Raw genomic sequence first — 27,129 nt, forward strand, 5'->3', positions numbered from 1 at the left:
CCTCCCAACTGAGATGCATTAAAGTCACCAACCAGCTCTCACCCCGACTGACATAGCTCAGACAAATAAGCAAGAGGATTAGATTATTGGGTTGTGGCCTTTAAGTTCCTGGCTAAGTGACTCACCACCCTGAGCTGGGGCCCCCTTAGCACACGCAGGTCAACTGATGTCAACAGTGCATCTTTCAATTTATTCAGCAGACATTGCCAATTGCTTTGAGGGGTACACTCTCCAATATTTTTCTAAACGCGCAGAGTTTAGGATGTCACAGGCATTTAGGATGTCACTCCTCTCACCTCTGAACTTGCGCGATTCTTGGTTTCATGTGTTCAGGTGGCACGATACGCCAAATGGTGAGAAGTGCCCATTGAGCTTGTTCTGGTTTCCAAACTCGCTCCAATCTCATTCTCACTAAGATTCACCATTTCAAAAGGCGACGGTTTTTTGGTTCAAGTTTGCGAGGGCCTCGCTCAAGTTCACGGCCTTTGTCTTTCTACTTTAGCAGATAATCAGCACTATGGAAACTCAGGTGGCAAATGGTCCTACAAGCAACAACACATCCAATGGCCCATCCCTCAACAGCACAAACTGCTCCATACCAATGATGGCTGGGCCCTCTGACGACAGCAAGACTAATCTCATCGTCAACTACCTACCACAGAACATGACACAGGAGGAGTTCAAGAGCCTCTTTGGCAGCATCGGGGAAATTGAATCGTGCAAGCTCGTCCGTGATAAGATCACAGGTAAAACAAACAATGGCGTTGCATGATGTTCCTACGTAGAGCTTGGTTTTCTCATTTAAGTCTCTCAAAGGTTACTTTGTCCAAGGACATGCATCAATCTTGTTCTTTGTCCCTACCTGAGCTTCAGTGCTTATTGAGATGTAGCCTTGTGATATGAAGAGAAACGGCCCATCCCAAAGAGTCACAGACTTCACATCACAGCTATCATTTAAAGTCACCTCCACACAGCATTTATTGCCCATCCCTAATTGGCCTGGGAGGCATTTAAGAGTCAACCACATTGCTGTGGGTCTGGAGTCACATGTAGGCCAGACCAGATAAGGACAGCAGATTTCCTTCCCCAAAGGATATTAGTGAACCAGATGTTTATTTTTATAACAAAAATCAACATCAGGCTTTTAATTCCAGATTCTTTTTATTGATTTTAAATTTCACCATCTGCCATGGTGAGATTCGAAGCTGGGTCCCCAGAGCATTACCCTGGGTCTCTGGAATACCAGTCCAGTGACAATACCACTGTGCCACTGCCTTCCCATATGTGGCATTGGAATACGTTAATGGGGAGAGTTGGCAATGGACAGTAGTGTTACTGGGTTGCAGAAGCTCCTTCCGCTCTACTAAATATGAAAAGGAGAACCAACGGTAGTTGTGGGGCAGACGATGGTCCCACAGCTCCACACCCCCCAGCTGAAGCAAGCACAATATCACTGGCCAGCAACATTTGCCATCTGAAACCACTGCCTTATTTATAAGTTGCCTATTGTGTCTAATTAGGGCCCCTACATTGCAGGAAGGATATCAGGGCTCAGAGAGGTTGAGGTTGCAGGGGGAGACTGTGGTGTAGGTAACAGCAGCCGGTGGAATTTAAATTCAATTAATTAATCTGGAACATAAAGCTAATCTTAGTTATAGTGACCATGAAACTACCATCAACAGACATAAAAACCCATCTGGTTCACCAATGTCAATCTGCTGTCCTTACCCGGTCTGGCCTACATGTGACTCCAGACCCACAGCAATGTGGTTGACTCTTAACTGCCCCTCTGAAATGGCCCAGCAAGCCACTCAGTTCAAGGGCAATTAGGGACAGGCAATGAATGTTGGCCTTGCCAGTGACGCTCACATCCCACGAAAGGATAATAAATAGTAGATTTACTAGGCACAAGGAACTTTGGTCACAGGGAGAAGCTTGCAGTGCTCTCAGAGAAGTTTAGGGAAGACTTGATTAAGGTGCACAAAACCATGACGGGTAAGAGTAAAGGAGGAGATAGGGGCAGGAGGGTCAGTAACCAGAGGACACAGGTTAAAGGCAATTGGCAAATAAAGAGTGGAAACAAGGAGTTTTTATTTAAACACAATGGGTGTTATGATCTGGAATGGGTTGCCTGAAAGGGTGGTGGAAGCAGGTTCTGTCGTAACTTTCAACAGGCAATTGCATAAAATACTTGGAATGAAAGGAGCTGCAGAGGGTGGGGGAAATAAACAGGGGGAGTGGGGCTAATTAGATTGTTTTTTTCAAAGTTTTAGCGCCGGCTTCAGTGAGGCAAAAGATACTAGGGATTAAAGAGTTAAATTATGAGGTCAGTTTTCATCGACTTGGTTTGTTTTCACTGGAGCTTAGATCGCAGAAGGAGGCCATTCGGCCCACTGAGTCCACACTGGCTCTCTGAAAAAGCATTCTACCTAGCCCCCTCCCCTACCTTACCCCCGCAACCTTGCACATTCTCTTTTCAGGTAGCAATCCAATTCCCTTTTGAATACCTCGATCGAACCTGCCTCCACCACCCTCTCACAAAGTTTGTTCCAGGCTCCAACTACCCTCTGGTTGGAAAACATTTTTCCCCACATCACATTTACTCCTTTTGCCCATTATTTTGAATCTGTGCCCTCTAGTTCTTGGTGATCACTTGAGCAGGCGCAGTTTCTCACTATTTACCCTGTCCATACCCATCAGGATCTTGAATACCTCTATCAAGTCTCCTCTCAGCCTCCTTTTCTCCAAGGAAAACAGTCCCGACGTCTCCAATCTATCCTCATAGCTACAGTTCTTCAACTCTGGGTGATTGAGCAGTAATTCTGGGATGCTTAAAAATGATGATTGGTTAAATACAGAGGAAATATTTCCTTTGGTGAGGGGATCCACAACAAAGGGGCACAAACTTAAAATTCTAGACCTTTCAAGAGCAAAATCAGGAAGCGCTTTTCCATACCAAAGGAAATTTGGAACTCTCTCCCCAAAAGTGGCTGTGGATACTGGACCAATTACTCTTTTCAAAGCTGAGATAAACAGATTACTATTAGTTAAGGGTATCAAGGGAGACGGTTCAATGTTGAATAAATGGAGCTGAGGTACCAATCAGGCGGTATTTAACTGAATGGCAGAGCGGGCTCGAGGGGCGGAATAGCCTCTCTTGCTCCTGTGCTCCAGAATGGAAAAATGCTGCCAGATGTGGTACCGCTCGGATCAGCGGTAAACAGTGTATCATCCTGTGTCCAACTCCAACAATACTACCTGACCTGGGAGTGCCGATTTCTGCATGAGTCACTCCAGCTTTACCAAGTCAAATGTAAAAATCTGTCAAAAGGGGGTTATCATCAGAAACAGGTTTAGTGTGCTAGATTATTGAACAAAATTAAGCTCAATAGGACATTACTAGTGGGATGCTGAGACAAAAGAAATAGGAGGAGGAGAAGGCTATTCGGCTTTCCTACCTGTCCCCCTCCATAACCCTAGACTCCCTTGTGAATTGAAAATCTGTCTAACTCAGCCTTGAATATATTCAATGGCCCAGCCTCCACTGCTCTCTGGGGTAGAGAATTCCAAAGATTAATGTCCCTCCGAAAGAAGAAATTCCTCTTCATCTCCATTTAAAATGGGAGACCTTTTAAACTCCAATCCCACCCCCCCCCCCCCCCCACCCCCCACCAACCGCGAGTTCTAGAATCTCCCATGAGGGGAAACATCCTCTCAGCATTAACCCTGTCAAGCCCCCTCACAATCTGGTATGTTTCAATAAGGTCACCAATTATTCTTCTAAACTCCAGTGCGTATAGGCCCAAACTGCTCAACCTTTCCTCATAAGACTCTTAAGCTTGTGGACATGACACATTCTTTCTTAAAATTATGGAAATTCATGTATCTCTGATATTAAAAGGCAAATAAGATAAACGATCTAAATTTTGAAATTATACATAAAAAGATTTGCTGAGTTTCACTATCAGTGGAATGGGAAACTGAGACTAAAGTGGAATTCAGGAAGCTGCTTAAAGTTAGCAATAATTCAGGACCCCCAAAACACCCAGATTTTACTAAACTCCTCAAAATTTTAAAAGTCTCTCACAACAACTTCCTTTATTCCATTTGGAGATATACAGCAGTGCCAAACTGAACTGTTTGTTGTCCGTCCCAAATTAACTTATTTGTAAAATAAATTACTTAAAAGGATCTCTAGCCCTGTTTGTATTCCAAATGCAAACTAAATAACTATTAATTCTACAAAACCAAATAGCTTAAATACATTGTGGCAAAGAAGGATGATGCCATTTTCCTTTCAGAAGTTTCATGTCACTTCCTGTGGTAGACAGGAAGTTCTGTTTCATCACTTTCCATGGCAAACAGAGGATTCTGCTGCATTATTTTTAAAAATTGCTTACGGAACTTTATTCAGTTAATTATAAATAAAGACAATTCAAAAAGAGGACAGTTTGAGGCCAGCAGTGAAAGAAGTGATGCAATTAATTAATACAGGTGAAGAAGGGAGAATATCCTGAATTCTTTTACATTTCTGATGACATATATAAGTCCCCTGGTCAAAGGTGCCTCTGACGGTTTGAAACTGTATATTACTACATCTGGGTATGGTAGAGGATGCTCAGAATCGGCTAGATGGACAGAAAGACAAATGAGTGAATTAGATTCAGGAATTGAAAGGGTTGCTAAGTACAGAGAGAGAGAGAGCCAAGTACGGGCATTAGAAACGAAGACCTGGCAGCCTTGTCCTGGAAACAATTGAAGGAGAAATTGGGGGTTAAAACAGAAGAGGAAGAAGAAAAATGGGATGGGTGAATAACATTGAGACGTGGGCCAAATGAAGAAGCAAGACAATGCCAACAGCTCCCACTAAGACTAAGGAAACAATGAATGAATGAATACTACAAACCTATGTAAGATAAATGCCAAAGAATGGGTAGCTTCTCACCATGAAGCAGAGGTTTAATCCTACACAGGGTCATGTTTCATTACCCACACTGTTTGGGCATTATATCTGATCATTGCCTGGTTGTGTTATCACTGTCAGCACCTGGATGTATCCTAGAGCCATTGTTTCATTCACTATAGATTAGGGATGGAACAAACTGGTTATTTGACAGATGCAGTGCTCTCCTCTCTACCACTCAATCTTTAATACCTGAGAATCCAGCAGGTTTCTTTTCTGGGATGTAGGCATCGCTGGCAAGGCCAGCATTTGTTACCCCTCCCTAATTGCCCTTGAACTGCTAGGCCATTCCAGAAGGCAGCTAAGAGTCAGCCACATTGCTGTGGGCCAGGAGTCACATGTAGGCCAGACCAGGTAAGGATGGCTGATTTCCATCCCTAAAGGACATTAGTGAACCAGATGGGTTTTTACCAGGATAGTTTCATAGTCACCATTCCTGATTCCTGACAAACAATTCCAGATCTTATTAACTGAATTTAAATTCCTCCAGCTGCCATGATGGGATTTGAGCCTGTGGCCCTGGAGCATTAACCTGGGCCTCTAAATTACAAATCTAGTGACATTACCGCTACGCCAATAACTAGCCATGGTCATTACTGTTAAATAGGGATATTGTCATTCGTCAAGTCCAAAATTGGACAGAGGAGTTGAATCATGGCTTGGGTTTTGAGATATGTTTCATTGACGATGACAATTCATTGCAAAACAGTTTGGAAAATTCACAGTTTTGTATCATGAAGCCACTGGAGCAAAGTGGGACCAAATTAAAAACTAGATATTTGGTCTCCTGTTTACCTCTTAGAAATTTCCACTCAGAAGCTGGACATGGTCTTATTGACTGGCATAGCAGGCTCAAAGGGCTGGATGGCCTACTCCTGTTCCTAAATCCCATGTCCCCATAGACTGTCTTTGCCAAAAACTAGTGACCGGTACTAAATAAAAATGTCCATTCACGTGGATGATTTGTTGACACAGTGGTCTGGCACATCGCTACATGTGGAGTGGCAGATCAAGTCAGCACGTATTCATCCTGAAGAATGCCAAGCTACAGGACAGAGGGAACAGTTAGAAGGGATGGTTAAACCGGTACTCCAGCCACTGCTCTTGCAGTGTCCATTTACAGAGCAGCGTTGGAAAACCCTGCTTTGCTGTAGTGCAGAGATTTGCAATTACTTCCCTGTCATGGAATCATCCAAACATTAGGTCATTCGGCCCATCGTGCCAGTGCTGACACTTTGAAAGAGCTATCTGATTAGTCCTACTTCCTCCTGCTCTTTCCCCATCGCCCTGCTGCATTTTTTCTTTCTAGTGTTTATCCAATCCCCTTTCAAAAGTTACTGTTGAATCCGCTTCCATCTTCCTTTCAGGAAATGCATTGTAGACTGTAAACCGTGTGTTTAAAAAATAAGTCTCATCTCCCTTCTGGGATCCTTTGTCAATTACCTCAAATCTCTGGTTACTGACCCTCCTGCCAGTTTTTTTTTTTCCTTATTAACTATGCCAGGACCCTGTATAGTTTTCGAATTTAATGACGTTGTCAGGAATATGACTCAGCAGCATTGCCCCTTTCAGGAATCACGGTGAACTTCACTGATCACCATTTCCTTCATTCCATCTCCTACTGGCCCTTATTTGCAGTAGAATTCTGAATGAACCAGTGAATCTTTCAGACTGGATCAGCAGTGATTCGGAGGCTGGTTGGGTTTTGGCTGGTACTGGTATTGGGATTACGTCACCCATGAACCTCAAGCCCTCCCACTCCATTTTGTTAGAAACATATTCAAGGAGTCACAACAGTGCAAATGGAGGCAACACGATGCCAAGCCAAGCAAACCAAGAAGGTCAATATGTCTAATCATAGAATGATACAGCACAGATGCAGGCCATTCAGCCCATCTTACCTGTGCTGAAATCCCTAAACTGTAGAATTCCCTCACCTCTTTGGCTCTCTACATTTTTCTCCTCCTTTAAGCCAGTCCTTAAAACTGACCTCTCATGTGTCCTAATATCTCCCGATATGGCTCGACATCCAATTTTGTTTGATAATCACTTCTGTGAAGCACCTTAATATGTTAAAGGTGCCAAATCAGGGAAAGTAGTTGTTCATATTGCAAGGACCACCACAGCCCTGCCCTGTCCCCATTGCCTTGCAATTTTTTTTTTGTTGTTTCAAGTATTTATCCCATTCCCTTTTAAAAATTCTTATCAAATCTGCTTCCACCGCCCTTTCAGGCAGTGCATTCCGTATCATAACGTATCATAATGAATTGGAAAGACAATCTCCTGGACTTTTTTTTTGCCAATTATCTTAAGCCTCAGTCCTCAGGTCAATGATCTTCCAGCCAGTGGACACAATTTCTCCTTATTTACTCCATCAAATATCCTGAATACCTTTATTAAATCTTAACCTTCTCGGTGCTATTATAATGTGATCCTTAAAAAATGGCCAACAGCCTTAATCTGAGATTATAAACAGGCCTTAAGGACTTCGACCACACAGTGTGCAATTCTGGGCACTTCATTGTGGAGAAGCCAGAGAATTATGTCAGAAGTGGGATGCTATCAATATGAAAAGGTGTTTGAAAATTTGGACCTATTTGTACAGAGAGGATTTAGCAGAGATTTTAAGAATGATGAAGGCTTTTGAGAGAGTGACGAGGGAAAAATTATTTCCTTCTGGTTGGGAATGAAGGAATGGCCATGGTTTCCAAGTCCAGATGGCATGTGACGTGGAGAGGGACTTTCAGGTTGCGGTGTTCCCATACACCTGCTGCTTTGTCCTTCTGGGTGGTAGGGACTGCAGGTTTTGAAGGTGCTGCGAAAGGAGACTTGTGAGCTGATGATAAATAGGCAAAACCGAATCAGTTGCCTGTTATACACTCAATCGATAGTCAGCTGTATCGTAGTTAATGGAATTGAATAGGGAGGAGAATGGTTGGCCAATTTGATACTGTCCACTCTGCCCTAATGTCATAGATGAGATTCTATCCCAAAATCTGAGGGTGGAGAGAAGTGCTAAGGCGAATATTGGGCTGAACAAAGTTGATCTTCAATTCTGGCCTCTTGCGCATCCCATAATTTCTTCACTGTCTTCAGCTTCTTTGATGCTCCATCTCTCAACCTCTCTCTCTCTCTCTCTCCTCCTGCAGTGGGTCTTACAGGGAGTCAGTAATTAGATGCTATCAATTTAAGGAGGAGTCAGGCGATATGCCTTTAGACAGAAAATTAGGTTGCTTTAATTACCATAGGGAATATTTGAGGCAGAAAGCATTGCATATTTTAAGGGAAAAGTGGATAAACATTTGAGGAAGATACAGAGAGCAGGGCACTGGTTTGGGTAACTCTAACAAAAAGCTAGCACGAACTTTAACTGCAAACATCTTGGGTCCAAGTAGCGACATAATCATAAGTAGAGAACATACATGAGACCTCAAATCTGATAGACACACAATTAGTCCAAATCAGACATGATTCCACACCAGTATATGAGGAGGGAAGGACCCAAGAATGTTGCGTTGAATCAAAACATAGCTGGATGCCTTTGGGACCAGACGACAAAGTCTAACAATTGAGGTCAGAACCACCTGTCAAGCATCTTTGCCAAGTCACAAATGATGGGCCATATTTCAGTCCAGGTTCCAGGGAAAGATGTTTGACATCATGTTGATATCAGGGAATTTTGAACCCACATAGATGAACTGAAGGTTTACTGTTCACCACAACTCAGCATGTACATTGCCTATAGCCTAAAGCAATATTCTTCCTTGGCATTTTGTAGTTCTACAACCATTAAGGTAAAGATCTTGCATCTGGCTTCAGAATCCACAAGTATACAAAGAAATGGAAAGAGAACAGTAATTTCTTGCTGGTTGCTTCCAAACTGGAGTTGAAAACTTACACATAATTGCCAATCAACAAACTTCCATCCCTGATGACAATTAACCTCTAAATGACCTTGAGACATGTTTATCTACAGGAATAATATGTGGCATTAAAGGAACAGTACACATCCGGTGTAGCACTGCCTGAGCAGCAGGGTAATAGATGGTGCATTACAGAGTCATCCTGTCATCATAAAGTACTAGATCTACCAACGGATTATGAGAATTGTGCCATGGGAGAGCTGCTGGAACTGTAGCTGCACTGCTGTGGTGAACCTGTGGAATTCTCTACCACAGAAGGCTGTGGAGGCCAAATCATTGAATTCTCCCCACTTGCCTGGATGAGTGTAGTTCCCACAACACTCAAAAAGCTTCACAGTCCAGAACAAAGCAGCCCGCTTAATTGGTACCACAGCCACAAACATTCACTCCCTCCACCACTGACACACAGTAGCAGCAGTGTGTACCATTTACAAGATGCACTGCAGCAACTCACCAAGGCTCCTTAGACAGCACCCTCCAAACCCACGACCACTACCATCTAGAAGGACAAGAGCAGCAGATAGATGGGAACACCACCACCTGGAAGTTTATATATATATATATATATTTAAGAAGGAAATAGATAGATTTCTGGACTCTAAAGGTGTCAAGAGGTATAGGGAGAAACCAGGAGTATGGCATTGAGATAGAGGATCAGCCATGATCCTATTGAATGGTGGAACAGGCTCGAAGGGCTGAATGACCTACTCCTGCTCCTAGTTTCTATGTTTCTATAAAAATACAGAAAGGGTTGAATTTCGCAGTGATGATAAATGGGCATAACTGAATCAGCCGCCCATTATACACTCACTCAACAGTCAGTCGTATGCTAGCCAATGGAACTGAACTGGAAGGGGAACAGATGGCCAATTCGATACCATCCACTCTGCCCCAATGCTGAAGATGAGTTTCTATCCCAAATTCTGTGAGGTTGGAGAGAAAACCTAAGATGAATATTAGGCTGAGCAAACCTGATCTTCAATTCTGGCGTCTTGCACATCTCATAATTGCTTCACTGTCTTCAGCCTCCTTGGTGTTCTCCCTCTCACCCTCTCTCTCTCTCTCTCTATCTCCTCCCTGAAGTTGGTCCTTAAAACCTACCTCTTTGACCAAGCCTTTGAACTCATATCTCCCTACGTGGCTTGACCTTTTTTTAAGGAAGCTCCCGTGAAGCACCTGGGGACTTCTCGCTTCGTTAGAGGCGATATATAAATGCAAGTTGTTGCTGTCATTCAGTTGCCTGAAGACAGCAAGGTTTTGCTTTCAGTTCCAAGCAAACTTCACCCTGTAGTCAGTTCTCCAGGTTGATTGAGCCTTGTTCACCAGTTGAATCTCTAGCTCAGCCTGCCTGCCTCAAAGAACAGGATGATTCAACAACTGATCAATGGGAACTATCAATCAGCATTCCTGCTCCCGTTAATCCTCGACCATTTTTCGCATGACAAGTTTTGACAATCATTCACAATCACGCTTTCCTCCTTGTAATGTCAACTCCCCGCCTTTTGTTACTTTGCCGCCCAGACATCTTTAAGTGTACCTTTCTGTCATGCTTCTGCCGCGTCAGGTACACAAATGTTTACAGCATCCCCCACCCCCCTCAATCACTTCGCCATGTCACAGTAACAGTGGCTGCAGTTCAAAAGGCGGCTTTGTGTCGAGGAAATGTTTCTTTGAAGCGAACTGTCGTTTATCATCCCCTTATTTGGGGGAAAGAGGCTGACAAGCTAAAAACGCAGTTTAGCGACTTGCGTTAGTGGAACACTCGATCAAGTCTCAAGAGTTTTGTCTCGGAGCATTTCACACACACTTACTTTGATACACCGCATCGCTCTGTAGACACAATGCTGTCCTAGATCTCAGTCATACTCCCACACTTTTTAACTTTTTGTACGGCTGGGACAACACTGTTAGCAAAACCAGTTGACACCTTGGTAGGGATTGTGTGCTCAAACATTAGAACAGTTTAAGAGCAGATTAATTTATGCATTAAATGCAAAGTCCCGCCTGTGAGCGATTCTACCAGCTGCGTGTTAGCAACGGAGCATCTCTGCCAGTAACATGGGATATTATGTCAAACACAACACGACACAAACACAACAATATATCACGTTTAAACTTTATACCAGTCTTGTAGCAATTTGCTTAGAAAATAGTGGTGATCTAGGTACAACGTAAGGCAAAGCTTTTTTATTAACCCAATGAGTAGTTGGGATCTGGAATGTCCTGCCCGATAGTGTGATGGAGGCAGATTCAGTTGTGGCTTTCAAAAGAGAATTGGATAAGCACTTGAAGAGAAATAATTATTTATTTTTTATTATTTAGCGAATGCAAATTCCCGACGCCTCCTCATTGGCTGAATTTAGGTGATTAGTCCGCCACTTAGTCTGTGGAGGGAACACGCCTCAGTAATGTGGAGCATTGTTTGTGTCTTTCCATAAGTAAATAAGGGGTTTGTTCGGAGGCCCCAGCGGTGTAGGCTGGCTGTACAGGGGAGCTGGGTCTGTCCTGAACCTAATTAGCAAGGACCACTCTGTTGTGGTAGTTCAAATCCTGCCATGCTTGGCTTAAATAGCCAAGTGGTTATAGTACTGGGTTTGTAATCCCAAGATCAAGAGTTCAAATCTCACAATGGCAAACTATGAAATAATGTAACTTCATAAGGGCTTGGCCTAAATAGCCAAGTGGTTATGGTACTGGGTTTGTAACCCCAAGATCAAGAGTTTAAATCTCACAATGGCACATTATAAGCTTGGCCTAAATAGCCAAGTGGTTATGGTATTGGGTTTGTAACCCCCAGATCGAGTGTTCAAATCTCACAATGGCAAACTATGGAACAATGTGACTTCATCTGAAACAGATGGAAACAGGTTTGTACTCGAAAGAGTATCAAGAGTTCAAATCCTGCCATTCAACAGATAGGGTTTGTCACAAGGAACTTGCCAGTGGCTTTCCCTGGGTCCCTGCCCTTCATCCAGATGATGTCAGCTGGTAGATCTTGCTCAGGAAGGGTGCTGCATATGGGCCGCCAAGATGGGAGGCGGGCGGTAGGCGGGTTGAACAGGCCATCATGGAGTGGGAATCACAGAGCAGCACGGATGGTCTCAACCAGCTTGTGGGTTTTTGTCAGTCAGTGGCAGACGTGCGGCAGAGTGATGTTCGCAAGGACGGGGAAGGGGTATGGAGCGGAGAGTTCCAAGTTATGATGCAAAGAAAAATCATTTGCAGGATTACAGGAAAGGGGTGGGGACACGTGGGACTAGCTGAGTTACTCTTGCAGAGAGTTGTCGTGGACACAACAGGCTAAATGGCCTCCTTCTGTGCTGTAACCATTCTATGATTCTGTAACAATAATAGATATCTAGGTGTGACTGTAAGATAATAAGTGAGTATTGGAGAATTGTCAAGAATTGACAACTGGAAGTGATTACATGCAGATATGCAGATCTTGGTGTGCAGGGGAGAACTTCAAAGTTTGCAGATGATATGACACTTGGAAGCATTGTAAACTGTGAGGAGGACAGTATAGAACTTCCAAAGGACATAGACAAGTTGGTGGAGAGGGCAGATAGGTGGCAGATGAAGTTCAATGTGGAGAAGTGTCAGATGATGCATTTTGGTGGGAAGAACATGGAGAGATAATATAAAATAAAGGGTACAATTCTTAACAGGGTGCAGGAGCAGAGGGACCGGGGTGTATATGTGCATAGATCATTGAAGGTGGCAGAGCAGGTGGAGAGAGCAGTTAATAAAGCATACAGTATCCTGGGCTTTATTAATAGGGGATTAGAGTACAAGAGAAAGGAGGTAATGCTAAGCTTATATAAGACACCGGTTAGACCTCAGCTGGAGTATTGTGTACAGTTCTGAGCGCCACACTATAGGAAGAATGTGAACACATTGGAGAGAGAGCAGAAGAGGTTTACATGAATGGTTCCAGGGATGAGAAACTTTAGTTATGAAGATAAATTGGAGAGATTGGGACTGTTCTCCTAGGAGAGGAGAAGGCTAAGAGGAGATTTGATAGAGGTGTTCAAAATCATGAAGGGGCTGGATAGAATAGATAGGGAGAAACTGTTCCCTCTCTTAAAAGGATCGAGAACAAGATGGCACAGATTTGAAGTGCTTTGCAAAAGAGGCAAATGTGATGTGAGAAAAAGCATTTCACACAGCGAGTGGTTCAAGTCTGGAGTGCGCTGCCTGGAAGTGTAGTGGGGGCAGTTCAATCGAGGCATTCAAGAGGGCATTAAATGATTATTTAAATAGAAACAATGTGTAGGGTTATGGGGAAAAGGCAAGAGAATGGCCCTAAGTCATAGTGCTCATTTGGTGAGTCAGTGCAGACACAATGGGCCCAATGGCCTCCTCCTGTACCATAACAATTCAGCGATTCTATTACCAATCTTGATGCCACAATCATGCCCAGTTATCTATGATTCCATGTATAAATACACCGGTATAAATACCTCAACTAGAATACAGCAAACAATGTATTTTCTGAACATTGTGTGGTTTAAATTCCACGAGAACGCAATTGTATTTTGCTCTCCATACAATGAGGTGTTAAACGATGTGGTCCCAATGTTGACTCTGTGTGGCTGAATGGGTTTCGAGTGAGTTAAAATCTGGCCCATTAATATTTCAGATGTTTACTTCTGCCGAGTACAAATGAGCAGATTATTTGCATAATTCCCTCTCCTTTAAGAAGTAGCTGGAATTATGTTTCTTTGGCCTGAATTTTAAAGCTTGAGAATAGTGTAGAGTAGAAATCATGGCAAAACTATTAAAGGGATATTCTCGCTGTATGAGTAGGGTTGCCAACCCTCAAGGATTGGCCTGGAAGTCTCCAGGATTGGAAAATCAACCTCCAGGGCACTGCCGTGTGCAACCCTGGAGAAAAATCACCAGGGCATTAAAAAAGATTTTTATTTTTATCATTTTCTTTGAACACTTCTCTTTACCAGATATAAAAATATTGAAAACGGTGGAGGGAAATAAAGGTTGTTTGGCTGACAGTCAAGCATCATCCATTTGGGTAATGAGTCTTTTTGCTTTCCAATTGGTGCAGGAAGGCAGTGCGTCACAAGGATGGATGTGTTGGCCGACTAATGGCTGGAGCATGGGGGCAAATCATGTGATGAAACTTCCAGGAATACATTTAGTCACAGTTGGCAACCCTATGTATAAGGGGGTCTGAGGGGGTGGGTGGTGGACAGGAACACTTGGGTAGGTGGAGTTCCTGCAAACTGTAGAAATTTGCTAAACCACATGGGGAATATCTTGGTTTAATTGGTGGCTTCAGAAGGTGGTAGGTTCAAGCCACACTCCAGAGCCTGACTGTTATAACCCAAGCTTACACGGCAGTGATGGTGGAGTTGCTGCATTGATTGAAACGTCAGGGACAGGCAACAAATGCTCACATACCATGAAGGGATTAAAATAAAAATTCTTTAGATAGTACATTAAACTGGGCCTCGCCGCCTGGTCCACTTCCACCGATGGGCATTGGAGGCCCTGTAACAGTGAGTTTACCCCATGTCTGAGCCAATATTCCTCCCTCAACAGCACCTCCCAAACCCATGCTTTCCACCACCTAGGAGGACAAGGGCATGAGATGCATGGGAACACCACCACCTCCAACATTCCTTCTAATTTTTTTTCTGGAAGTTGTGGATGATTTAAGTGCACGGCTGTTACTCACCGTAAGTGCTTGTAATGGAAGACTGAGTCCAAGCTGGTCTTTTACTTCAAGATGGTTTATTCTCAAGACAGCTCTGCAATGCAGCACATTCTCTCAGTCCATTGCACACTGGGATGTTACAGCTGTACTCATTTATGGGTGAGCCAATGCCCATCACCTGTTTTAACAATGCAGTTGCCTCAACAGTGTCACTGCGATACAACGTCATTGCCAGTCAACAAGAAGATTGTCAAGGTCCAATAACAATGTAATTACTGATAGATTGGCATGGCTTCTTAATTTTTTTGTTGCCGATGGTGCACGTGTGGTAATTTAAAAGGGCCAAATGGTTCACAGCCCGCACTGGGGCTTTCAGGAAGCAACATTGGTCATCTGCATAGTCCCCACCAAGTAGCACACCATCCTGACTTGGATTGAACACTGTTCCCTCCAGGTCAAAATCCTGGAGCTCCCAACACCCACAGCACTATGGGTGTACCTATACCTCACACACTGCAGCAGTTCAAGAAGGCAAATAAGGATGGGCAACAAATGTTGCCCTTGCTAACAACACTTAAGATCCAAAGACAAGCTTTAAAAAAAAACAAAAGTACCTAAACAGTGTAGCTAATTATTCAGCCTGCTGTTATGTATAGTGAGTTGCTGCGCCAAAATGCCTGTTTCTGAGACATGATAAGGAATTCATCATCGACAATTTTGAGTTAGTACCTTTGAGTAGAGAAATAATTATACTTCCAATTTGCTGAAAAGAGAGACATGTTGCCGAAGCAGTTCATCTTGCTCTCATCAAGACAAATGCAAGAATGCTAAATTTCAAACGACCACAACAACTTATACTAAAAGAGAAAAGGGTGCTGATTGGTTGGCAAATCAACTCTGATTGGCCGAGGCATTGTCACGGTGAAAGCAATGGGGAACTATAGGCTCCCCAAGCTCCCCGATAATTCAAAGGCACAAGGTTTGGACATATTCCTGTTGTTTGCAGAGAATGAGTCCTTGCGTATGAATGTATGTTACTTCTAGCAGGTATAAATGAGCCACTTTATGAGCTCGTCTGATTATCTTAAATTGGTTGCTAGTGTAAGCTATTAGCACACTCAGGATTGTTCAGCAAGTGCCGTCCAATTACAGAATCCCATCAAACAGTAGACGTTTAGTTTGGGGTTTTGCTTGTGCTTCCATTATGCCTTCACTCTAGTGACACACTGCATGGAGGAAGATTGGGTGACGTGGAGAAGCAGAAGGATTCAAGGATTCAGGCTCACACAATATTAGAAGTGGTGACTTAAGTAGAAAAGGCCTAGCTCAACTAAAGTAAAATATATCTCAACTGATATTGGGTTTTATTGCAAGAGGTACAAAATATAAAGTTGAGATGTAATGATGAACCTCTTTGTAACCTGAATAAGACCACAGTTGGAGAGCTGTAATTTGGGGTTCCAAAGTCTAGGAAGAATGTTGAGCCAATGGAGAGGGTACAGCACAGATTCACTAAGCTGCTTGCAAACTGGTAGCAAGGACTTCAAGTACAAAGAAAAGCTTGATAAAGTTTTTATCAGGTCAGAGGACATTAAGTGGGGATTTAATAGGAGTGCTTCAAACCACGAAGGGATTTGACAGGGTAGATTGAAACATTAGAACATAACATAAGAAATAGGAGCAGGTGTAGATCATATGGCCCCCTCGAGCCTGCTCTGCCACTCATTACAATTATGGCTGATGTTCAGCTCCAACTCCACTTTCCTGCCTGCTCCCCATATCCCTCAATACCCAAGGAGACCAGAAATCTGTCTATCCCAGCCTTAAATGTATTCAATGATGGAGCTTCCATGACCCTCTGGAATAGAGAATTCCAAAGATTCACAACCAAAGAAAGTTCTCCTCATCTCAGTCCTAAATGATAGGCCTCTGATCCTGAGACTGTGCCCCTGTGTTCTAGGTTCCCCATTCAGGGGAAACAACCTCTCAGTGTCCACCCTGTAAAGCCCCTTCAGAATCTTGTATGATTCGATGAGATCACCTCTCGTTCTTCTAAACTGCAGAGAATATAGAACCAAATTGCTCAGCCTCTCATCATAGGACAACCCTCTCATCCTAAGACCAATCTAGAGAACCTTCACTGTACCAACTCCAATGCAAGTATTTCTTTCCTTAAATATAAAGACCAAAGCTGCACACAGGTGTGGTCTCACTGAAGCCCTGTAGGATTGTAGCAAGGCTTCTTTATTCGTGTACTCCAATCTCCTCCCTGTGAGTTAGGAGAATGAGAAAAACTTGAAAGACATGCATACATATAGCACCTTTCCTGACCACCGGGAATTCCAAACAGTTTACAGCCACTGAAATACTTTTAAAGTGAAGTCACTGTTGTAAATGTAAGTCAGCAGCCAATTTGCATACAGCAAGGTCCCCCAAACAGCAATGTGATAAAGACCAGATAATTTGCTTTTTTTAATTCATTTATAGGATGTGGGCTTCACTGGCTGGGCCCAGCATTTATTGCCCATCTCTAATTGCCCTTGAGAAGGTGGTGGGTGAGCTGCCTTCTTGAACCGCTGCAGTCCATGTGGTGTAGGTACACCCACAGTGTTGTTAGGGAGGGAGTTCTAGGATTTTGATCCAGCGACAGTGAAGGTGCTGTGATGTTGATTGAGGGATAAATGGCAACGTATTGATTGGAGATTAAATATACGAGATTTGGGACAGAGAACCAGAGAAGTTTTTTTAAATGTGGAGGATAAGTGATTAAAGGAGAGATTATGTCCACATTTAAGACAAGAGTGGATTGATGATTGAAAGAGTAGGAATAAAGGAATTTGGAGACAAGGCAGGATTAAGTCTACTACACAGGTGGAAAATATGACCAAGGTGGTCTGCTTGGGCTAAATGGTTTATTCGCCTTGTCATTACCATACATACAGGATATAAATGTATATCTTACTCTTAGTGGCTATTGACAGACGTACAAACTACAGCAGGTGCTGTATCAGCTTCATAACGCTACCCCACAGAGTTTGCACACGCTGGATCTTCTGTGGTGGTTTGCCCTCTCGCCCCTGACTCGGGAAGTTGCAGGTTCAAGGCCCACTCCACAGGGTCAAGCATTAAATCTCAGCTGATATTCCAGTGCTGCACTGTTGGAGGCGCCATCTTTTTTTTTAATGCGATGAATAAGGTGTATGTAAAAATGCCTTGTCACTTCTTTGAAGAAAAGGAGAAAATACCCATCTTATCCTGACCCAAAATGCACCAAAAAAAAATCAGACTAACTGGTTATTGGTCCCATTCATTGCTTAAGGGACGTTGTCATGTGCCAATTGGTAGTTGCAATTTACCTGCAAAGCAATAGTGACTCTCCCAAAATTAACTCATTGACCATGAGATTTGGGATTTTCCTGAGGGCGTTACCTGGATGCAATTTCTTCCCTAGTTCTCATGTAACAAACCAAATAACAGGCGGCCCCCATTAGATATCCTCCTCCTGCCCAATGGAAGGGAATATGATTCGACCCCGTGCGACACAATGGGCAGGGTTCTCGGACTCCATGAGGTCGGGAAAGGAGGTGAGCTAGGCCTGAAAATTCCAGCACCAGCCACATTCACTGCAGTGGGTACAGGGCTAGCAGGGCCACCCATCCCCATGTGATGGACTAGCCAATTAAGCTCATTGAGTGTGTTATTAAGGGCAGTTCAAGAAGGTTGACACAAGGGGAAGGGGTAGGTAGCAGTCTGGAGATGGGCATCAAGCCACAGGCGTACCTTCCTGCCTGGGTGGGGTTGCATCCAAAGGCTGCCCATTAGAGGGATATCCCTACCCCCCACCCTGCCACCCTCCCTTGCCACCAACCCCCTGTCCCACAAACCCCACACTGGTGGCCTGGCTGTTTCTTTCTGTTATTTAATTACATTTATCAAAAGGCTGGTAAGAGAGTACTTCCATGAAGCTCCCTCTCAGCTACTTACCCTCCACTGCAGCCTGCTGCTCCTCTCAAGATGCAAGGCCCCTGATTGGCCCTCTGGTTTCGAGAGCCCGCCTACCGCCCTCAATTGAACAGGGAACCCGTTGCCATGCCAATTGAAGGGCACTGCTGTCAAAACTACAATGAGTGACTGTTTCCCCTCCCCCCACCCTCCCTCTACGCCGCCCTCCCCCCCCCCTCCCCCCCTGCCCCTTCCAGAGGCAGGGGCTCAGACCCAGGAACAGTCCCAGTTCCTGTTTCCTGCCCCCACATTCAATATTCAACCCAGCAAGTTAACCAAATGCTTAAATTTACAGGGGCTGAGCAGATCCTGAGTCTGAAACTTCACATATACATACATTCCCAGAGGCAGCCAAAACACTGCTTTACAGGAGGATTTGATAGGGCAGCAAACCATTGCTGCTGATTGTATCACAACCCTGCGCACTGCAATTTGTGGGATATCGCCATAGCAACACTGCCTCCTCCTGAGGTCCCCAGCATCACCGATGCCAGTCTTCAGCCAATTCGATTCACTCCACGTGATATCAAGAAACAGCTGAAGGCACTGGATAATGCAAAGGCTGTATAGGCCCTGACAATATTCCAGCAACAGTACTGAAGACTTGTGCTCCCGAACTAGCAACGACCCTAGCCAAGCTGTTCCAGTACAGCTACAACACTGGCATCTACCAGGCAATGTGGAAAATTGTCCAGGTATGTCCTGTACACAAAAAGCAGGACAAATCCAACCCAGCCAGTTACCAACCCATCAGTCAAACGAACAAGCGAATTAGTAGGGCCCCTCAAGCCTGCTCCGCCATTCAATAAGGTCGTGGCTGATTTGATTTTAACCTCCCACCTACCTCCGATAACCTTTCACCCTGCAGTCTACTCTCAGTCATCAGCAAAATGATGGAAGGTGTCATAGGCACTCACTCAGTAATAACCTGCTCACTGCTGCTCAGTTTGGGTTCCGCCAGGGCCACTCAACTCTTGACCTCATTACAGCCTTGATCCAAACATGGACAAAAGAGCTGAACTCCAGAGGCGAGCATTTGACCGAGTTTGACATCAAGGAGCCCTAGCAAAATTGGAGTCAATGGGAATCAGGGGGAAAACTACTTCATCAATGACCTTCCTTCCATCATAAAGTCAGAAGTAGGGATGTTCGCTGATGATTGCACAATGTTCAGCACCATTCGCAACTCCTCAGATACTGAAGCAGTCCATGTCCAAATGCAGCAATATCTGGGCAATATTCAGGCTTGGGCTGATAAGTAGCAAAAGGCATTCGCACCACACAAATGCCAGGCAATGACCACTTCCAACAAGAGTGTATATAGCCATCACCTCTTGACATTCAATGGCATTACCATCGCAGAATCCCCCACTAGCAATATCCTGGGGGTTACCATTGATCAGAAACTGAACTGGACTAGGCATATAAGTACTGTGGCTACAAGCATGGTCAGAGGCTAGGAATCCTGTGACGAGTAACTCACCTCCTGACTCCCCAAAGCCTGTCCGCCATCTACAAGGCATAAGTCAGGCCTGTGCTGGTATAGTCTCCACTTGCCTGGATGAGTGCAGCTCCCACAACACTCAAGAAGCTCAACACCATCCAGGACAAAGAAGGCCGCTTGACTCGTACCTTATCCATCTCCTTAAACACACTCCCTCCACCATCAATGCACAATGGCAGCAGTGTATACCATCTACAAGATGCACTGCAGTAACTCAACAAGGCACCTTCCAAACCCGCACTCTCTACCATCTAGAAGGACAAGGGCAGCAGATAGATGGGAACACCACCAACTGGAAGTTCCCCTCTAGTAACTCAGCATCCTGACTTGGAAATATATTGCTGTTCCTTCACTGTCACTGGGTCAAAATCCTGGAAATCCTTCACCCCCACCTTATCAAGGGCAACTAATGATGCGCAATAAATGCTGACCTAGCCAGCGATGCCCGCATCCTGTGAAAGAATAAATGAAGTCAATTAGCAAAAGTAGTGCTACAAAATCACCACAATAATTTTTTTAAAAGATTACTTCGCAAACCTTTATTTCTGATACATTACAACACAGATTGATTTTGAATTGCATCGTCTGTCTCCAAAAGAGATCTGCTGAACATTGTTTCCTCTTCAAAACTCCAACCCCTTTCAAGACAAATGGTGACTGAAACGTTCAGTTTTCAGACTCCAAATGGGAATTTATTGTTGTGGTGAATGCGCCTTTGGCTTTGCAGGATTGTGGAATGCTCAAGGAGACCTTCCACAATAGGGTCACCGACCCTGGACAAATTGCCAGAGCTTTCACCACAAGCCCTCCCATCTCCAGCTACCCCATCTCCACATTCTCGCCATTGGTCCACCATCATGTCCATCCTCATGGTGCCCTGCCTTCCCAAGCCAATTGGAAAGTGGGCAGATTATTCATTACCTGATGGGATGGCTCTTGACTGGCAATCAAAGAGGCTCCATTCCCATTTTTGTAAGTGATCTACTTCTTCTCCAAGGAGAATCTTCAATTTCAGGGTTGTCGAATCATAGCTTAAGTCACGATTTTAGTACCGGCCAGGGCGAGAGGCAGGCCCCAGGTCTACCATAGCTGGAATGGTGATCAGAGCCTGTGCTGTTGGCATTATTCTGATCCATACACGAGCCACCTAGCCAACCGAGCTAACCAGCCCCCCTTTATAATAATTAATTTTTTTTTAAAGTGTTCATTTTTTTTAATGGTCCCTCTGATTTTGCTCTTGATTTTTGCTCCTGGAGATTATCTTTGAATTCCTGGAGACTCCAGGGAAATCCTGAAGGGTTGGAAACCATGGGTACCACACGCCTTGCAGATGAGGGCCCCCTAGCAATGGAGATGGTGACTTTTGAGTGTGGGGCAAAGTGATAAATGTGTCAGTCTTCCTCCACATTGTACGGTATAATTGTGAACCCCACTCCTTGCAAAGAACAGTTTGTGATGTTGCCATAACACGATGTACTGAGGGGATCTTCCCTTTTCAATAATTCTTACATTTTCTGCTCAAACCTGACCTCTTTTGATCTTCTCTGTCACCTTGCAGGCCAGAGCTTAGGATACGGATTCGTAAACTACGTGGATCCAAATGACGCAGACAAAGCCATTAACACCTTAAACGGACTCAAGCTGCAAACTAAAACTATCAAGGTAGGCAGAACTCTTGGCAACTCTTTATGTAGCCTCCTAGTTGTCCGAGGATTGCAAATTGTGGCTTAAACCATGATATTACACAGGGCAAAGTGAGGAGGCAAGCCCCAAGGACTATCTCAGCCAATACAGGGGTTTAACCCAGGATGCTGGTGTTAGCTTGCACCATGCTCTAGCCATCGAGCCAATTGAGCTAACCAACACCCATGATTTATTGCGCCCTGTATTTGATATGTTTAAGGAGGAGCTTGATGAACATATGAGGGAGAAGGGAATAGAAAGATATATCCATTAGGGTTGAGGTGAAGTCGGGGTGCAAGGAGAAAGTTATGGAGAACAAAACAGCGGAATGGGTCAGTGGACCGGCTGGCCTTTTTCTGGGCTGTACATTCTTTAGATTTTGCTAAAGAAGGTGTGGTGCCATGGTGACGTCACTGGATCAGTAATCCAGAGGGCACAGGCTAATGTTCTGGGGAGATCAATCTGGAATATAAAGCCAGTCTCAGTGATGGTGACCATGAGCCCATCATCAAGTGTTGTAAAAACCCATCTGGTTCACTAATATCCTTTAGGGAAGGAAATCTGAGATCCTTACTCAGCCTGACTTACATGTGACTCCAGACCCACAGCGATGTAGTTGACTCTTAACTGCCCTCTGAAATGGCCTAGCAAGCCACATAGTTCAAGGGCAATTAGGGATACAAACATACATACAAATTAGTAGCAGGAGTAGGCCATTCGGCCCCTTGAGCCTGCTCCACCATTCAACTAGGTCATGGCGATCTGATTGTGGCCTCTATTTTCCTCTTTCCTGCTATACGCTTTGCCTCCCTTGTTTGGCCTTGCCAGTGAGGCCCATATCCCATGAAAGGATAATAAAAACAAAACCCTTCCCATTCTCCTGTCTACATGGAGATTTCTTTTTAAAACTTTTGAAGAAGAGGTTACTTTGCTGGAATTTGTTCGCCCTGGCTTCAGTGCCTGGCAGCTTTTGCCTGGCAGGGTACCCACTTCCGCTTCTCCCCACCGTCTCTGCTTCTCTGCCCACCCCACTTCCCCCACCCCCATCTCCCACCCAAATCCTGTTTGTCCCAACCCAACACCAGGCCAACTGAAATTTCACGCCTTGGGCTTGATCAATTTTTGTTAAGTGAGGGTAATTCAGGAATATAGAAGATGGAGTCAAGATACAGATGTGCCACAATCTCACCGAGCGGCAGAACAGGCTCCAGAGGGCAAATGACCTCCTTCTGTTCTTATGTTCCTACGAGAGGCGATGAACAGAAGACCCAAGTAGAGATTACAGTTGGGAAATAAGACTAGATACTGGCTGCCTAAACCATTAAGTGTGCCACAGTGTACGACACAGAAGTACGCAAAACAAAATAGATTCCAGAACTTTCCAGAAAGCCTCCTCGAAAATGAGATTGCTGTGCACCCCTGCCCTCCCCACTGGCTTGACTCTTCGGTCAAAATGGCAGACGTGACCCCCAATTACATCAATGTGGCCCTATCTGTCTGTTTGAAAAGAAATCACACCCCCCCCCCCCAACCCCACCCTACCCTGCCACCTCAGTGTTTGGGCTAAAAATGCTCACTAAAATGTTAAAATTGCAGTCGGGTAGATTGGGGCCGGGGTGGGGGCTGGTATTGGTGGGGGGGGTGAAGAGTAGGAAAGCACCAGCTAATGCCCCTGATCAATTTTACCCTCCCCCACTCCTCACCCCACCAGGCCTAGTTTCTCCTCCATGCAGGCAAGGTGGTGGGGTAGGGGTGGGGGTTGGGGGTGGGGGTTGGGGGTGGGGTTGGTTGGGTGGGGGGAGGAGGGGAGAGAGTTAAAATCGAGCCCACAGACACACATCAATTAATCATCCACTGGGGAAGGTGACGTATGAAGAATTAGCACTTGGACGAGATGTGGAGGAGGGTGGGGGGGTGCAGGAATCCACAGCTCCATAACCGTAACCCCAGCCAGAGTCAACAATTTTCAGTTCAGAAAAACAAGAAGCGTAAATTCTCCAAGGAGTTCACCAAAAAAAAAGAAACGATGACAATGGATGCTGTGAATAAGCCACACATGCGTCTATTTATAATGCAGTCAGAGGAGATGGAAGATTCTGGCTCTGTGCTATTTTGGGAAAAAAGAGATTTAAAGCAAATGCCACAGATCTTCAATGAGCTGTCACAGTGACTCTGTAGCAACTGCAGGAGCTCCAGATTTTCTTGCGCAATTATTATTTTTTAATTTAAATATTTTTCCATACAAGCCTTTGGAGTGGGGAATGGGCGGAGCTAAGAATTCGCATGACTTATTCCTCCATATAGGAATAAAGGATTTAACCAGCATTAGACTGCAGAGGATAGAGTATAAGAGCCTATCAGAAGTACCTCCTTGGCACAATTACATAATATTTGCAGCACAGTTCTAGACCATTCGGCCCAACTGGGCTATACTGGTGTTTATGCTCTGCTTGAGCCTCCTCCCATCTTATTTATCTAGTCCCATCAACATGTCTCTCTATTCCATTCTTCCCCATCTAGCTTCCTTTTAAATGCTTCTATGCTATTGACCTCAACTACTTGCGTACAAGTTCCACATTCTGTCATACTACACCCACCCCCAAGCACTGCAGGGCTAATGCTGCTCAGTAAACGAATAACAGGGTTTCCATTTATATAGCACCTACCATGATCCATTGTCCCAATGTATTGACAATTGCATTCTGCATTTTGTCCACTTGAGGATATCACATGCACATGTACCAACAGAGGGAGTCTGCTAGAATGAGATTTTAAAAAAAGGATCCATGTTCAACAGCTCGTGCAGTTCTAATTCTAAATGTCTCTGGCTGAAAATATAACTGTTTCTGTCCTGAGGGCTTCATATGAGGTGCTTTACAGGGGTGGATAGGAGGCCCAAGAGATTTGTAGGGGTTTTTGAAGATGAGAGGTGTAGAATGAGCTTGCATTTGTATAGCACCTTTCATGTCCTCCAAACATCCCAAAGCACTTTTTGACCAACGAAGTACTTTTGAAACACAGTCCCTGCTGTACTATGGGAAATACAGCAGCAAAATTTGGGCATAGCAAGCTACCACAAGTAACATGAGATAACTGGCCAAGCCAGGATACCAGGGAGTATCCCCTGCTCTTTTTTGAATAGTGTTACGTGATCTTTTATAACCAACTGAGAGGGCTACTGGAGGGTTTTGATTTAACTTCTCAACCATGACGATACAACTCTGACAGTGAAATTTCTTAAGCAAGGGGTATTAAGGGTTATGGGACCCAAAGCGGGTTGATGCAGTTAAGATATAGATAAGCAACAATCTCACTGAACGGGGGCCTGAATAGTCTCGTCCTGTTCCTATGTGCCTAGGAGAAGAGATGAAGAGCGAAACCAAGTAGAAATGGGTATTGGGAAATAGGATAGATTGCAACGGTGAGAAAATGTATTATTAACCATCAAATGTGCCACAGTATAAGACACTAAAATAAGTGGAACAGAATAGATTCCAGAATTTTCCAGAAAGTCTCCTCAAAAAATTGGATTGTCCAAATCAAAATTGGATGGGAGGCTACCCTAAAAGGGTTACCATGGTCAGTTTAAAAATCATTATCGCGATGGTACAATGAGTAAAGTCTCCGTCTGGTGTGGATTGACACTTCACAGAGAAGAAAGGTGCCAAGTTTAGTTGATGGACCGTGTTGTGTTGGGAGTTGTGATCAGCCTCAGCACAGGCCATATAAGGACCAGGCGGCGAGGGACAAAATCAGCCAGAGGTCATACTCATGGTTGCTGTCTGGCAGCTCCTGTCCGACTGTCTATAATTCAACTGTGATCCCTCCCACTGTCACCACGTAATTCACCAAGAACAACAACAAATTGCATTTATGTTGCATCTTTGACGTAATGAAATGTTCCAAGGTGCTTCAAAGGAGCGTCATCAGGTGAACTTTGATGGCCAGCCACATAGAGATAATAGGCAGGTAGCCAAAAGCGTGGTCAACGAGCTGGGTTTTAAGGGGCATCTTAAAGGCGTAGGAGAGTTGGCGAGGTTTATGGAGGGAATTCTAGAATCTAATGCCCTAGATAGCTGAGGAAATAGCCGCTAAAGCCAGGACATAGGGAATGATGCATACACTACAAACCAGAATTGGAGAAATACAGAGATCTCGGAGGGATTGTGAGGCTGGAGGAGGCTGGAGGAGGCTACAGAGTTTGGGAGGACGGAGGGGTTACGAAGACAAAGATGATCATTTTAAATCTGAGGCATTGTTGTGTCAATGTATCAGTAATTGCAATGTCAAAGTCCAATAACAATCTTCTTGTTGATTGGCAATGACATTGTACAGCAACTACTTTGTTAAAACAAGTGATGGGCATTGGTAAAGAGCTGTAACACTCCAGGGTGGAAGGGCTGGGAGAGGCTGCTACACTGCAGGGTTGTCTTGAGAATAAATCAGCTTGAGGTAAAAGACTAGCTTAGGACAAGCACTTATTGTGAGCAACATGTTGGATGTTGTTGGATTCAGTGTTGGTCAGTGACAAGAATTGTTGTGAGTTCATATATGGGCAGCAGAGATTTGGATGATCTGAAGTTCAAGAAAGGTTCACTCCCGCTCTAGACTCACACATTAAAGAATGGACACTCGGAGAAGTACTGGAGAGCGTAGAGGCCACTATAAACCAGGCTGAGAAGAGGGAAGGTCAAGAGAAGTTTGAGATGTATGTAGTTCGCACTGAGTGTTGTGGAGCAGATGTGTGGAGCAAATCAGGAAGCCGGATGGAAAAATATCCAAAGCTTAACCAACGCAATAAAAAAAACAGGTTATCTGGCCATTAACTCTGTTTGTGGGAGCTTGCTGTGTGCAAATTGGCTGCCACGTTCCCTACATTACAAAAGCAACCACATCTCAAAAGCCCAAAGGTGATGAAGGACACTCTACAAATGGAAGCTCCTCCTTTCTTTCACAGAAAATAAACTGTCTTCTTTTAACGATATTTGGGGTTATGTCACAATTCAGACAGGGTTATTCTCGCCTCAAAGCAACCGGCCAGATTTGGCGAATTAGCCTAAATCCTGGCACAATCCAGGCCAATTTGGAACAGAAGGGCTTTTCAACACTCGACTATTGTTCTCTGAAAGCTGTTAAGTGTCCTCCATTTCACATATGCTCATGCCCACGTGTGAGAAAGCAAACCACAAATCACCCAGTAATGAGTGTCTCTAAGTGGCTGGTGTGTATTTCAGTTGCCAAGCGTGTCAAATCCCATTTCTCTACTCCCCAGTGACAGCATCATCCCCACAGTGAGTCAGCCTCGCAATTAGCTTCTTTGAGCAGCAGATGGGACCCTCTGTCAGATCTGTTCCGGGCTCCTGGCTGCCAGTTAATT

The 27,129-nt window shown here is 44.4% G+C and overlaps 1 protein-coding gene across 11 annotated transcripts in view; it reads left to right on the top strand.

Annotated features, from left to right (window-relative positions):
• The first annotated feature begins 493 nt into the window (after positions 1-493).
• LOC121271283 (ELAV-like protein 2) overlaps positions 494-27,129 on the top strand; it is a 58,806-nt gene continuing 32,170 nt past the window's right edge. For 6 of the 11 annotated variants that reach the window (XM_041177141.1, XM_041177149.1, XM_041177146.1 and 3 more), the window contains exons 1-2: positions 503-746; positions 21,628-21,731. In XM_041177141.1, the coding sequence (XP_041033075.1) occupies positions 518-746; positions 21,628-21,731 (333 nt within the window). In that variant the 5' untranslated portion in view covers positions 503-517. Of the gene's footprint in view, positions 747-21,627; positions 21,732-27,129 lie in introns of all 11 variants that reach the window. The other 5 variants (XM_041177142.1, XM_041177145.1, XM_041177148.1 and 2 more) reach the window with 2 other exon arrangements.

The sequence above is a fragment of the Carcharodon carcharias genome, chromosome 30 (assembly GCF_017639515.1).
Source record: "Carcharodon carcharias isolate sCarCar2 chromosome 30, sCarCar2.pri, whole genome shotgun sequence".
Classification (NCBI taxonomy): domain Eukaryota; kingdom Metazoa; phylum Chordata; class Chondrichthyes; order Lamniformes; family Lamnidae; genus Carcharodon; species Carcharodon carcharias.